This window comes from Lipotes vexillifer, unplaced genomic scaffold (genome assembly GCF_000442215.2).
Source record: "Lipotes vexillifer unplaced genomic scaffold, Lipotes_vexillifer_v1.1 scaffold1048, whole genome shotgun sequence".
NCBI classification, from domain to species: Eukaryota; Metazoa; Chordata; class Mammalia; order Artiodactyla; family Lipotidae; genus Lipotes; species Lipotes vexillifer.
Window position 1 is genome coordinate 2,605,942 of NW_006785351.1, and position 14,787 is coordinate 2,620,728.

General features: G+C 38.6%; 1 protein-coding gene across 1 annotated transcript in view; it reads left to right on the forward strand.

Moving 5' to 3' along the window:
• Positions 1–14,787, forward strand: part of RGS5 (regulator of G protein signaling 5) — a 48,009-nt gene that overhangs the window by 27,360 nt on the left and 5,862 nt on the right. The window contains exons 2-3 of the mRNA XM_007457402.1: positions 1,232–1,342; positions 7,980–8,041. Coding sequence (XP_007457464.1) covers positions 1,232–1,342; positions 7,980–8,041 — 173 coding nt within the window. The remainder of the gene's footprint in view (positions 1–1,231; positions 1,343–7,979; positions 8,042–14,787) is intronic.

Consider the following 14,787-nt stretch of genomic DNA (forward strand, 5'->3'; position numbering starts at 1 on the left):
TCAGCATTGACTGGGAAATAAATGTCGGCAGATTTGTGAGGAACAAAAATCAAGAAATTTTTAGTTCACTTTGGCAAATAGTTTTGAATATTGACTATGCTGCCAAGCTTTGTGCTATGCACAGGGTTGAATAGCTATTTAAGACTCAATTCCCACCTGCGAAAAGTTCTTATATCCAGCTTGGAAAACAGACACATAAATCAGTAACCATAATGCAATATGATAAGCCCTATCTTAAAAGCATTCATGAAGTGCCAAGGGGACAGTGAAAGGACAGCTTTTTGGGTCTCTCAGTATACAATGGCTTGTCTTATGGATTAATGCTTAAGATTTGCTTGGTGTTTTTGAATTCAGACTTGTGATAAAATGATGGGTAACTTAGGAGATTAGTTTTGAACTGGGCATGAAAACAGTTGCATTCTAGGGTGGAGAAATGCCCGGAATTCTTACCATGTCTGTTCACTAAAATGTTGAAGATGGAAAGGAGTAGTACGATTCTGTCAGTCTGTTGGTAATTAATACTCATCTATTGAAGGCTTACTGCATGTAAGATAATACAATAGCCATTGTGGAACAATGGGCAAGGAGTTGGAAAAAAATCAAATCCATATAAAAGAAGAACAGTTTACAGAGAAGTAATCATCAAGCAGAATAATTTAATTTTATAGGTGCAAATGGCTGAAAAAAACATCTAGGTTAACTCTGTCATCTTGCAGATGAGGGAACGGAGGTCTGGCAATAAAACATGATTATTTTTTCAAACGTTATACGTCTAATTAATGGCAGAGCTGGGACCATAGCCCTCAGAAGACTGGTAGGCAATACAGTGAGTTCCACCTGTGAACTTAAAGTCAGACAGCTTGGGGTCAAGTCCATTTCCATCACATACTGGCTGGGTTACCTTAAGTAAGTTATTTGAATTCTCTGTCATTAGTTTCTTCACCTGTAAAATAGGCCTACTATAGTATCTGCCATATATAACATGAAAGAATACATATAAAACAATAATTAAGATTAAAATGAGATAATGCATATTAGCCAGGGACATGTTAAGAGCTTGATAAATGTTATTAGAACTCACGTGTCCCAATTTCTACATTAGTATTCTTTCTGCCACAACAGTGAAATGGGGTTTTGCTCATTTTTGTTTCTTTGACACAGAATGAAATCCCTTTTTTAGATCTTTATGCTAATATGCTGTCCATTTCCCCTCATACATCTCTTCTTTCAGGGCCAAGGAGATTAAGATTAAGTTGGGAATTCTCCTCCAGAAGCCGGAGACTGCTGCTGACCTTGTCATTCCATACACTGAGAAGGCGGAGAAACCAGCCAAGACCCAGAAGTGAGTCATGATTACGGATTCCACTCTTTTCCTCCAGAGGATGGCTATTCCTCAAGTGTATAGCACCATCCCTCCTCTGTAGAACTCCCCCCTTCAGTGACTCATTGAAGATCATAAGAGTACTCAGAGACTTGGTTTGTGAATAGGAATTGTTTTCACTCTCTCGTGTATGGAGCATAATATTGCTTACTGGCAGGATGCTTAAAAAATGAAGATAAGGCCACATATCGGGACATCATTGGAGAAACAGGCCGTATCTTATAAAATGGCACCAGCCACCTCATCACACAGAAGTGTGGTTAAAAATACCTGTTCACTTGCTGTCCTTGGGTCAGGTGAGCATTGCTGATCCAATTAATTATGATCCCTGGATGCTCACCTGCTCAGGAAATATCCTGAGGGCTATTTCCTAAGCAGGGAGATACAAGTGGCGACATTTCCCTCAAGAAGAGGCTAAGTTCAAGGCAGACTATTAAGCCTAAAGGTTTCTTCTCCAAGATATTGTCCCTTCAAGGTCTAAAAGAGGAGCAGAGGTCTGATCCCTGGTGGAGGAATGAATACTTGACCAGATACTCCTATTTAATGCACGTCAAGCAATTTTTCTCCAGTCCATAAATTAATAGTGCTGACAGGACTTCTGCAGTCCCTAACCACGCACCAACATACTTCTATCAATTTAGGCATGGAGGGAAGCTATAATTCTGAATATTCACGATGTTATGGCAGTGAACATAGCCCACAATTTCATTGGCATTACTCCAACTTAATAACACTACTCACAGCATTCACGGTGTTTACCGTTGTTCCACTAGCTACACAGCCCGACATTGACTAGACAGATACACTCCATCTTCCCTTTAAAACAGAGACACCATTAAAATCAAGAAAGGAAAGTGGGAAGAAGAAAAGCCAAATGTATTCAAACCCCTTCACTCTACTACCTAAAAGCTTTGAAGAGATCACAGAAGTGTGGTAAAAATATAGGAATCCCTTTTAACTTCCATTTCTTTTAAAATTTAATATTTGTATAAATTGGCCAATCTTTTCTCCAAATGACCTTCAAATTAATATAGCTGGATTGGTTGGGGGATAGAGAGGCTATTCCTTTTAAATTTTTTTCATCAATCTAAGTGGATGTTTCCACTCTCCTTATATTACTTCACAGTGATTCCAAAGCAGAAATGAGGCATAATTGAGTTTTCTACGCTTAGAAAAGGGAAGTTAATTCAATGTGGAGTGGCAGGCACCAGGCACTGGCAGAGAATAAGAACCACATTTCATAATAGCAAAAGATCAAAGAGTCTATTTTGAAATAAACATTGTGGTGGTTATTGATCTGTTGGAATTAACTTTTAAAAAATAAATACAGTGCTACATTTCCTGCTTTGATTCTCTGCTTTAACATCCCACACAGACACTTGAACTATTTGGCTTAACAAGGATTTGGAGAGAAGCAGTTTTGGAAGATAACTTGGGGCTGACACTTACTGGATTATTTTCTTCTCTTGTCTTCTAGCCCCCTTTTTCTTCCAGAAGTTTGAATTGTTTTGGAAAAATCTTTCTTATCCCTAGAGAATATTTGTGCATCTCTACTGCATTTTTAACAGTGACCATTACAAAGCTTTCCTATCCTCTTCCAAACTCCTAAACCCCATGTCACTCATATTTGGCAAATTTCCAAGCCTTTTAACAAGCAGGCGAAGACTGTGTTCTGCAGGAACTCAGCTGATCTCGCTTCTCCTCACTTAAAAGTTTCTCTGTATTTTTTTTACCCACATTCTTCTCAAGGAGAAGAAAATAAATCTCAGAGGAGAAAATAGACCTTCTCCGGATGGAAGGTATTTTTAACTCCTCTCATCTTTTTAAAAAAAGCAATCCCTTTTTAAAAAAGCATTTTCTCTTTTTTAAATATATTTTTATTCTCCTCGTTAGGAAAAAAAATGAACCATTTAAAAAAATAGAAAAAAGTTGCCTATATCCCTACCACCCAAGGTCAGCCTCTGTTACCATTTTAGTATTCTTAACTGTTCTTTTTCCCTCTGGGCCCTCTTCCACTAGAACAAACAAGTACCATATTCCACTCTGAAAAACACCCTCCCAGCCCCTCACCCCTTCTACTCATATCTCTTCCTCTTGCTTACGCTGGAAAACTCTAGAAATGGAAAGTCACTGCTTTCAATTTCTTCTTTAACTCCTTTTGTCGGGTCTAAACCTTACTACCTAACTGAAACCATCATCATCAAGGGCTAACTCCTGACTCGTGGACAGCAGTTGACTCTGCTCACCAGTTGGCCACCTTAAAACTCTCCACCTTAACTTCTAATTTTGAATTCTCCCACTGCCTTCTCTCTCTCTAAGGGCTCCCACTTTTGCCCACCCTCTATATGTGAGCATTCCCTAAGGCTCTGCTATAGGTCCTCATAATGAAAAATAAAGATGTTACAAGACCATGTAAATTTAGTTTACATTAACTATTATCATGGCTCATAATATAATCAATTGCAAAATACTCAAGAGCTGGTGCAGATATTTTTATAATTTATTTTATATTCTAGATGTTCATTTACTCTCTGTTGATGTCACTAATTTTAACTACCTTTTGTTGTTGCTGTAGTTTTGCCACTTTATAACTCTAGAATGACCTCCACACATAAACAATCCCTAGCCTGTGCACGGGGAAGAACCACTAAAAACTGTTGTCCTACATACACTCTGGCCTGGTAAACTGTAGAGTGAGCCTTACTGTGTGGATTAAAGATGGATGCACAATGTTTGGCCCATGGATAGACATCAAAAAGTGGCTGGTGGGAATGTGAATTGGTACAGCCACTATGGAGAACAGTATGGAGGTTCCTTAAAAAACTACAAATATAACTACCATATGATCCAGCAATCCCACTACTGGGCATATACCCTGAGAAAACCATAGTTCAAAAAGAGTCATGTACCAAAATGTTCATTGCAGCTCTATTTACAATAGCCCAGAGATGGAAAAAAACTAAGTGCCCATCATCAGATGAATGGATAAAGAAGATGTGGCACATATATACAATGGAGTATTACTCAGCCATAAAAAGAAACGAAATTGAGCTATTTGTAATGAGCTGGATAGACCTAGAGTCTGTCATACAGAGTGAAGTAAGTCAGAAAGAGAAAGACAAATACCGTATGCTAACACATATATATGGAATTTAAGGGAAAAAAATGTCATGAAGAACCTAAGGGTAAGACAGGAATAAAGACACAGACCTACTGGAGAAAGGACTTGAGGATATGGGGAGGGGGAAGGGTGAGCTGTGACAAAGCGAGATAGAGGCATGGACATATATACACTACAAATGTAAGGTAGATAGTTAGTGGGAAGCAGCCGCATAGCACAGGGATATCAGCTCGGTGCTTTGTGACCGCCTGGAGGGGTGGGATAGGGTGGGTGGGAGGGAGGGAGACGCAAGAGGGAAGAGATATGGGAACATATGTATATGTGTAACTGATTCACTTTGTTATAAAGCAGAAACTAACACACCATTGTAAAGCAATTATACCCCAATAAAGATGTTAAAAAAACAAAAACAAAAAAAGTGGCAGGTGTATTTATCTGCATCCCCATCCATGGTGCCCAAGTCACAGTTGTCCCTGGGGGGAGGGCTCAATAAATGTCCATGAACTTGATACTGGACATGAGCAGACATGTTGCAGGAAGGAAGGGAGAACTGAACAGGCACTTAAGTGCCAATAAATAACTTGGATTTCACTTACCTTGTCAAGGGCGAGATCATGTGAAAACATTATCAGGAGTGTTTAAATGTGTGCCAGGGACTGTGTAGATATTTTTGAAAAGGAAGAAAACAAAAAAGAAAACCACCAGTGCTTAGAGAGGTTAAAATAATCTCCCAGGGTTAGAGCTAGTAAGTGACAGAGTTGCTTATAGCTGTAGTCATGGTTCTTGGGGCTAAAAATTCTGTACTCTAAGTGTTGGGTTATTTGTGGCTTTCATCAACCAGACTAACTCTGAGCGAACTGAACCGTTATTAATTTACACATTAATCTGAAATGCATATTGCTGGGTAGATGAATGCTGCAGGGAACGCACTGTCGGACAGGGTAGAATGGGAAAAGTTCTCCATGGCTGACAAGCTATACCTCCAGGCAGTGAGTGCATCATTGCCTTGTAGGAGATTCAAGATGTAAATGTGGTAAGAGTACAGTAAAGAGGGAGAGAACACTTCCAGCTGAGATCATCACTTCCTGGACCAAGTGGCATTTACACTGGCCATTATAAAACAGTTAATCATCTCTATAAATGTTTATTTTGCCTTTCATTGGAACTGGGTTCCTCTTTCCCTCCACACCCACACACAGAAACTCCATGCCCACTCCCTGTGGGCAGCTATGACCTTGCAAACCAGGACAATTATTGGTCATTTAGATCTGCATCTATCTCTTTTCAAAGAATTCAGGCTTAATGGAAGATTCTGAGAATCAGGACAGGATGAACCTGTGGCACCTCCTAGGCTGGGAATCAGAATACTGGGCTTCGAGGTGTGGAGGATGTGTTCTGCTTGATTGTGTCCTTGAAACAATTTGGACTAATATTACCCCCAAGCGGGTTCTGCACATATCCTTTTCAGGAATTTAATCTTGGCTGTGAGGCACTGCTGATTGTGACCATTAGTCTGGTTCTAACAAGACCATTTGGGACAGCTTGGATCTGGTAACATGCTTAAGTTCGGTGCACCTGCTCTTGCCATTTCTTCTTCCTGTGTCCCTCCATACTAGCCAGAAGAAATGGAAGGCAGGAAGGTGATTTCATTTTACGAGGGGTATTTACAAAATCAGAAAGCCTTCCCCTTGCTCTGTTTCTTTGGTTCAATTATTTAATGTCTTGTTGTTTCTGTCAACAATAAAGACTTGGCGGGTGTCATATGTACAACACGGAACCCACCGTAGTGAAGAAATTAAGATTTGTAAGACTGTGCTAAAAATGTTGGTACAAAATAATATATGCATAGGAAAAATTCTCAGCGTAAAGTAATATGGAAGAGCCAAAAGGAGTTATTGACCTCTAGAAAATAGCTCCTTTTCTTGTTAGAAATATAATGAGGCAGAAAAATATATGGGCATGCTTGTAATTCCTTCCTCATGTCATTTCTCCTCCCTGTGTTCCTTTACACTAACCAGAAGAAAATGGGAGGAGAGAAGGTAGTTCACTCATTAAAAATAAATTTCCAAGAAATTAGTGTTGAGTTTTTGATCTGTATGTTTCTAGCCAGGAAAATGAAACCACTTAAGATTATTCCACCAGGTTTGTTACTCTCAGTATTGGTATGTTTTAACCTTCAAATAGTAAAAGCGTAAAACTTTATGGAAAGTCGTATAATTAAGACTCAAAATCTGCACATGCTCCACAGTGAGGAATAGAGAATGGAAGGAATTAGTTACAGCATTTTAGCCAAAAAATCTACTGCCATCCTGCACTCCTTACATAGATAAAGTGAGGCTGACTCTGAGCCTCAAAAGCAAAACGAAAAGGAGAATCAGCAACTGTCTTATCAATCTCACTGATAACCTAAAGAATTAAAGCCCTAAGATATTATTTTTTTAAAACCAGAAGCAGGAATTTTCCTGGGTTATCTGAACAGCTGATCAACAAGTTAAGAGCTAAGGAAATTCCAATTTAGGAAAAACACCTTCATTGGCCTTAATGTTCTACTAAATGCCTTGTTAGTCTGTTTTGATTTGACAGCGAAGAACTCACATTGTAACACAAGAGTGAGAGTGGGGGCTGAGGGGGGAGACCTGGGAGAGCACAGTCAGCCATTTTTCCCAGACAATACCAGGCCGCCTTGACACAATTCTTCTGTGAAAGAAAAATTGATAGTTAAAACGAAAGAGCTGCAGGGTTTCTGCATATATAAACGTTAAAATAAAAACAGCCTAAGGGGGAATTATGTGTTGACTATTACCTTCAGCATCCTGAGCATTTGTGTACAACATTCCTTTGCACGGTGTCTAACCACTTCTCTTTTCAGAAAGAGTAAATCTTAAAAAAAAAAAAATTATCCTGTTCTAATTAGGCAGGAAAATGCACCCACAGTTTTTAAAATGTAGACTTCCTGTGAGCACATTCCCAACACGAGGCAGCTTCACACCTTGCATCTTCCATCAATCCCAATAAGGTGGCGAAGAGCTGTGGATGTGGAATCTGACGCCCATTGCGGATTAAGTTGGTGTTTAAAGTGCAGCATTAGTGAAGCAGGGAACATGAGTTCAAGCCCTATAATGGGACAACTGGATTTTATTCAGTTACTTTTGGAAAAAAAGACCACAATTGGAGGCACTGTTATGGGATACACAAGAATATCAAGATGTGGCTTCGTGACAGACTCTGCTTCTGAAAAGGGAAAGGCTTAACCCAATTGTTCAACAAGAGATGAAAATATGCAAGATAGATGTAGGCAAGCAAACCCAGCTCATCATACCCACTTGTTCAGAATAAAACAGCTCTAACTCCCTTGTCCTGAGAATGGGTCATCAATTGTAACATTTCAAAGAAAAGCAAATCCAAGTCATTGTTGGTGTATGTGATTAACTTCCTTCTTATAGCTATCTCCTTTTTCTTTCTTAATACTTGATTTAGACCCTCATTGGACAAGGCCCTGCAGTGGCGTGATTCCCTGGACAAGCTCTTGCAGAACAACTGTAAGTCTGAATTGTCTTTATAAAGGTCAGGGGAAGGACAGAGGCAAAAAAAAAAAAGCACTTTAGGCTGCCCATGTCCTTCTTCCCCAATTTTGACATTTCTTCAATTTTGGAAGAATGCCAGGGGAGTGTAGTTATCTAGCTCATGGTGGGAGAATGTGAAAATAAGGTGTCCTGAGGACTACTGAGTGCAGGTTGTATTCCCATCTGTCCTGCTTACTTGTGTGAGCGGAGCTAGTGGCTTGATCTGTGTAGTTCTTAAAATTTTCATCAGTAAAATAGAGATACTGCCTCTTCCAGCTTGGCCTCATAATGGCTTGCTGTGGATTCGGTGTAGCAGGGTACATATCACTGCACTATGGTAAATGGATTGGGTGTATGTCCCAGTTCAAATTGCTATTAATTACTTTTGTAACCCGCCATGGGTTGTTAACCTCCCCTAACCACAGTTTCCTCTTCTGGCAGCAGGCCTTTTATATCTCCATTCAAGACATGAAAAAAGTGCCAGCAAGAACTCCTCTCCAAGCCAATACCAATATACCTGAGCACCATTTGCCTTTCCCCAATACAAAATCCTTACTGATTCTCAGGCCTAAAGTATCAAGTTCAAATTTCCAATGTTTAGGCTTCTCCATAATAATGATGATATGGCTGGTCTGCAGTCAAATTGAACTGTTCTCCCCTCCATATAGGATTTCTACATGTATTCCCTTTGGCTGGAATACTTTGTATTCATATCTCTATCTGTTGAAATTCTCCTCTCCTATAAAAGTGAATCTAAATACTAAATGCCTAGTCTTCCTTGACCGTCCGGAATGATTTATCCTCCCTCTGAGGTTCCAGTGCAATTTGTCTGCACATTTTTATGCCGCTGTTACTTGCTACATTGTACTCTGATCATAGCTGTCTCCCTCCTATGACAGATTATAAACTCATTGACAGCCAGGATTTAGTCTTTTTCTTCTGGATAATTTCACAACAGCAAGTGCACAGTAATAGGAAAACAAATATTTGTTGAATCGTTCACTCTAAAAATAGGATTCAATGTAAGATATCTAACCCATATTTTTCTATTTTCATCACAAGATGGAATATGAAACTTTGTTAAATGCTTTGCAAAAATAAGAATTTAAAAAATATTTCCCACAAGACCATCAAGATTAATAGACACAGGGTAGATAGCACAGAATGTATGTTGAATTGTATACAAACGTTTTTTATTTGTTGTTTTTGGTGAGGTAATCTGCTTACCTGTGACAGAATCAATATCTTATATTTGGAGGCAAAACACCAAAGCCTCTGATTTGGAACTTTCTCAATATTATCCATTTTTTATTTTCTTTTTATTTCTTGTGTTAAACAGTGTACCCAGTCCTGATACATATAAAGTGTTCCACGAATGCTTATTGAATAACTGGGTTAATGAATGACTTCATTATCCTTCTAGGACACAGAAATTCCATGAAGACAACTAGGAGAGAAATATTTATGTTTATCAATTGACTTATTTATTGTGTTACACAGTGTTTTCAGGGCCAGTAGCAACCTGACAGATGACATATTATATATTATGGATTCTAAGTACCCTGGGTACAGGTATTTATTGCTACTGTCAACAAACCTGAGAATTAGCAGAACCATTTCCATGTTTTTAAAACCATTAAAGAGAAGGATATATATTTATGTGGCCATATAAAATCCTTTTCAGTCAGATTAATCCTTAGGGCCACATGTCCATATATTTCAGGCTTTCAGGAGAATTTAACTTAATTATAAGTTAAGCCAGAGGCAGTTTGTGTTAACACCTTAGCATTTGTTGAAGGACTGAAGTTTTTCAGCTTGCAAATAGATGATTTTCATGATGTGAGCTTGAAGCCTGAGAGTCTCACAGTAACATTTTCTGCTTCTTAGAGGGGAAATATGTATATGTATGTGTGTGTAAATATATATAAAATTCACAATGTTTCATTTAATTAGATATATTTTTAAATTATATATACTATATATGTTATATATATAGTATATGTCTGTGTATATATATGTGTGTTCTTAAGTTCCACATCATTATCCTCTTAAGTAATTAACACTTTTAAGACTTGGGCGGTTTCCCCAAGCAATAAATGGAAAAGCATTTGATAACTGTTCTAGTCAAAATTCTTTCCTTGACAAGATATCTATCCATTCAAACTAGCATGAATGAAAAAGAGGGTTTCTGGTATGGATACAGAGATCTCACAGAAACAGAAGAGTGCCATGCTCTATGGGAGGTGATGCCATGAGCAAGTAAGACAGCTTCTCCCTCCCTCTGCCTCTGTTTCTCTGTTCTGTGCCTCTGTCTCTTCCTCTCTTTCCATTTTCCCCTCTATCTCTGCTTCTATAACTCTCCCTCTTGCTGTGTCTGTCTGTTGCCACTTTGTCCCTGCTGCTCTCTTTTCAGCTATTTCTAGAAGAGGGCTGGTGGAATGACAGGCATGCCCAAGTAATTCTACCCCAGCACCATTGGCCTCTCCCATTGCGGAGCACAGGCTCCTGACGCGCAGGCTCAGCCAGCGGCCATGGCTCATGGGCCCAGCCGCTCCGCGACATGTGGGATCTTCCCGGACCGGGGCACGAACCCGTGTCCCCTGCATCGGCAGGCGGACTCTCAACCACTGCACCACCAGGGAAGCCCTAAAGAAACAATTTTTGACCTATTTCCCCAAACACCAGCTTTCGCGCATCGTGAATAACTTTTAAGCCAAACTTTGGCAACTCAGTTCTTATGAGATATTCTTATTTGAATCTGCAAAAACTAACGGTCTATAACCAGAACTATGATAGTTCTGACATTAGCTGTGATTGATGCAGAATAGGTAATGAAGAAAGATACATTTAAAAATGCATATTTAAAACTTCACAATCCCTTCTTGCATGTTTGATTTGATAAATTAAATCATTTAACCTCAAGGAATGGCATATTTGCTGATTTATGAGGAACATTTGTCATTCTCTTGTGCTAATGTAAGGTATTGATTCAGTTCCCCAAGCATTTCTTAAATCCACATTTTTCTTAAATTTTCTTGAGTGGAAATGAAATCAGTTGGTACCAAACCTCTTTAAAAAAAGGACGGTTAAGCTGCTACTCAATCTTTTCTCTTCCACAAGATTCCTCTTTCTTTCCTCAGTTTTTAAAAATCTTTTTTTTATTGAAATATAGTTGATTTACAATACTGCATTGTGTACAGAATGATTCATTTTTTACAGATTATATTCTGTTATAGGTTATTACAAGATAATCACCTATTAAACCTATTAAAACCTAATAGGCATTACCTAATAACCTATGAAAAAATAGTTTTTAATAGCCCAGTGTATTTGACTCTGTTCTGAAAGAACATCAGTTTCTTACATTTTTGTCTTCAGTTTTATATATGGCACCATCTGTTTTCTTTTTGAAGGTCCATGGGGCACATAACTGGTGTATTGCTTTTTAAACACAAAAACAGATTTCACGTGGGAGTTTAAATAAGACAGTGACATTAAACTCTTCCACATGACTGTCTTTAAGAGCAGACGAAGAATGAAACACAACCCAGTAGTAGCAAAGTTTTTATGTGAATCGTTTTGCCCCAGGAGTTCCAAAATGTCAGAACATTTCCTTGAGACACACTTGAGATTTGGACTCTTGCATGGGGAATGGAATAGCCTGGTTCCTGGCTCCTATTTTTGTTTCCGTCTTTGCATTCTCCTTCTGCTTCTCTTCTTTTGTTTCCAATTTTCTCCCTCCTCTTTTCTGGCTCATATATTATCATCATCTTACTCACTGGTAGCCACAATTCCCTTTAAAGCAACAATTATAATAACAAAAGCAATAGCTTACATTTATTATTCACCATGTGCCAGGCACTGTCCTATGCACTTTGCATTTATTAGTTTATCTAACGCATTCAATAATTTTAGGACTTACGTACAAAAACAATCCGTATTTTTTCAGAAAAGGGAACTGAGACATAGAGAGCTTAGGTAACTTGCCCATGAAATAAAATACTACAGCAATAGCAAAATCAGTCATTTTATTTTTCCTTAATGTTTGTATTCTTCAGTTTTGAGACTTGAGAGGAAACTTTTTTCTCAGTGGGTCTTATTTTATTGTTTGAACCTCTCTTAAATGTTAGGCCCACAGATTTAGACTAGGAGGTGGGATGCTTTCAAAAGAAGGGCAAAGATAAATGAAACTCAAACCTTGAACTCAAATCATCAACAGCCTCCTGGGAAAGATAGCCATAGAAGCAAATAATCCCAACCGAAACCGAGAAAGTGATCTCTCCTCTTATGATGATAAAAATCCTCAACAGCAAGTTGGAGGTACTGGGTAAAGACTACCTTGTATATGAGGCAACATTTGAGTTGGGTTTTGAATGGTGATAAAGATTACTTTTAAATTGGGCATGAATAATAATGATGAAAGTCAGCATTTATTGAGCTATCCTTATGTTCAACATCATGTAAGAGCTTTCCATGAATTATTTAACCCTTATAACAACCCTGTCAGGTAGTTTCCATTAGCACCCCACTTACCAGATGTGGCAACTGAGGCTTAGAGAGGTGAGATTACTTGCCCAAGTTACTGTAGTAGTGTGGTGTGTAAGGATCAACCTCCAGGCAATCTTAACTCTAGAGTCCATGCTTTGAAAGTAAACTATGAAATGGTATTTATCAACTATCAGTAACGTTTCACTATTTTTCCTCTAGGAGAAGAGATTTGGGCTAATCTACTTTTCAGTATTTTTTTCCTTTATACCAGTTGGACTTGGATTTGTCTTATACTCTTTTTATTTTTAAAGTGGTTTTATAGGTGGTTTCATTTTGTTCTTTGGCAGGGTTATTATTTTATTTTACAGGGATGTCAAAAGTGACATCACTCATTAGGGCCAGCTCTGGGATTATAATGTGGGTCACAACCCAGAGTGTTGCCACCAGACCAGAAGATCAGGTGGGTTTCATCTACTTCTTAGGAAAAGGATGCCCGAAGATGTGTGTGGAATGGTATTTTGAGGCTCTGTGCGGGCTCAGCAAGGAATAATGTAGGGATTTTTCAGGGCTGTGTACTGAGGGCTCTATTGGGGTGTGGAGTGGGCAGGGGAGTAGTGTGAGGCAAAGAAGACATGTGTGTTCCTCACAGAATAGAGACTTTGGCCTAGAGTAGATTTGACTCTGACCCAAGAGGACTTCCTCAGGGGTAATGGGAATTCTTCAGGGTCTCTGAGGAATGAACCAGTAGAAAACCAGAGGTTAAGGAGGAGAAATCATCTGGGGAGTGGCATTAGAGGGTCCTAGGAAGGGACCCTCTAGAGAATCCTCAAAATCCAGATGAGAGAAAGAATAGCTTTAAACATCTCCCAAACCAATAAATAAATAATAAATCCACTTTATGAGTCTTGATTGAGAGTGCATACATTGACAAAAAGCCTTGAGATAACATCATGGGATTCAAGAGAATGATGAAATCAGTACCCAGGAAATGGACTCAGTACACTGGAAAGTTATTTTACAAGCGCATTTTCTGTATAGGATGACTTGATAAATGTATGGTAAATGTTAACATTGCTGTGGAATCCTGGAATGTATCCTCAGGTCATATATAACAATGTTTCTGAGGACTAGAATTTTATCTCTACCTTTTTCAAAGATGTGGAGAGGGTGATTCAGAGTGCCTGAATCACCATGTTGTGGGGACATGGGGCTAATGAGAATAAATTGGCCCAGACTTATTCTGTGAAGTTATTGCTTTGTCTACAATCTTAGACCTGATTGTGTGGGCGCTCTTAAGACTTCATTCCTATTGTCATTTCCCGGTAGCTAGAAAGTGCCTGGGAATTTTCTCATTTCAACAAAGACTACCTGACACCTTTTGTTTAAGAAACAATGAAAACTTTAAGAATGATAGAGAGAGAATTCGGGGGTTATTTCTTCTTTCAGCATGTACCATTGACTCCCGTGCCACTAAATGATAACAAATAGTGCCGGAAATATGGTGGGAAATACGGGCAGAGAGAGAGGGAAAATACACCTGATGTTATCCAGGTAAACATTATCAAGTGGTTTCAAAGTAGTTCTTCTAGCTGGGTTTCTACAGAAAATTGTTTATCATACCTACCATCACTTACCAATGTATTTTTAGGTGTTGATCAATAAAAAATGTTTTTAGGTTAAGTACAGGGAGAGGGGATTAAAATGCAAAGTGTCTTGTTTGGATTCAGAATCACTGGTGACCCTAATCCAATTAATTATAACTTAGTCATTCTGTTTCTTTAGAACTGAATACAGTTTCAGGGAACTGTGAGGGGTATGAAGACAATAAAAATGCACAGAAGGTAAATTGAAAAAAGACAACCATATATTTCAGGCTTAATCATCACATTTTGTGCATATTGTATGAAATCGATGTATTAAGCAATGACTAATGAATGAAAATTTAGAGTCCATAAAAAGGAGTAGGGAGAAATACTCAAGGGGAAGGGAAATAGATAGAAATTAGGTCAAAGGAAATGAATTCTGTACATGAATATGTCTGCAGGTAAAACTAATGAATTGCAGAAGTGTCTCCTGATGGGGAACAAGTTAGAAAGGTGGACCCTGATGTACTGGTTATAGTCAGTCCAACCTTCTGCCCTGAGAGGCAAATGACATGCCAGGCATGCCTGTAATTGTGATATAGTCTGTGGAAAACTAGAATTTTCTCTCCTTCCTTTAGAAATCTACTTTCC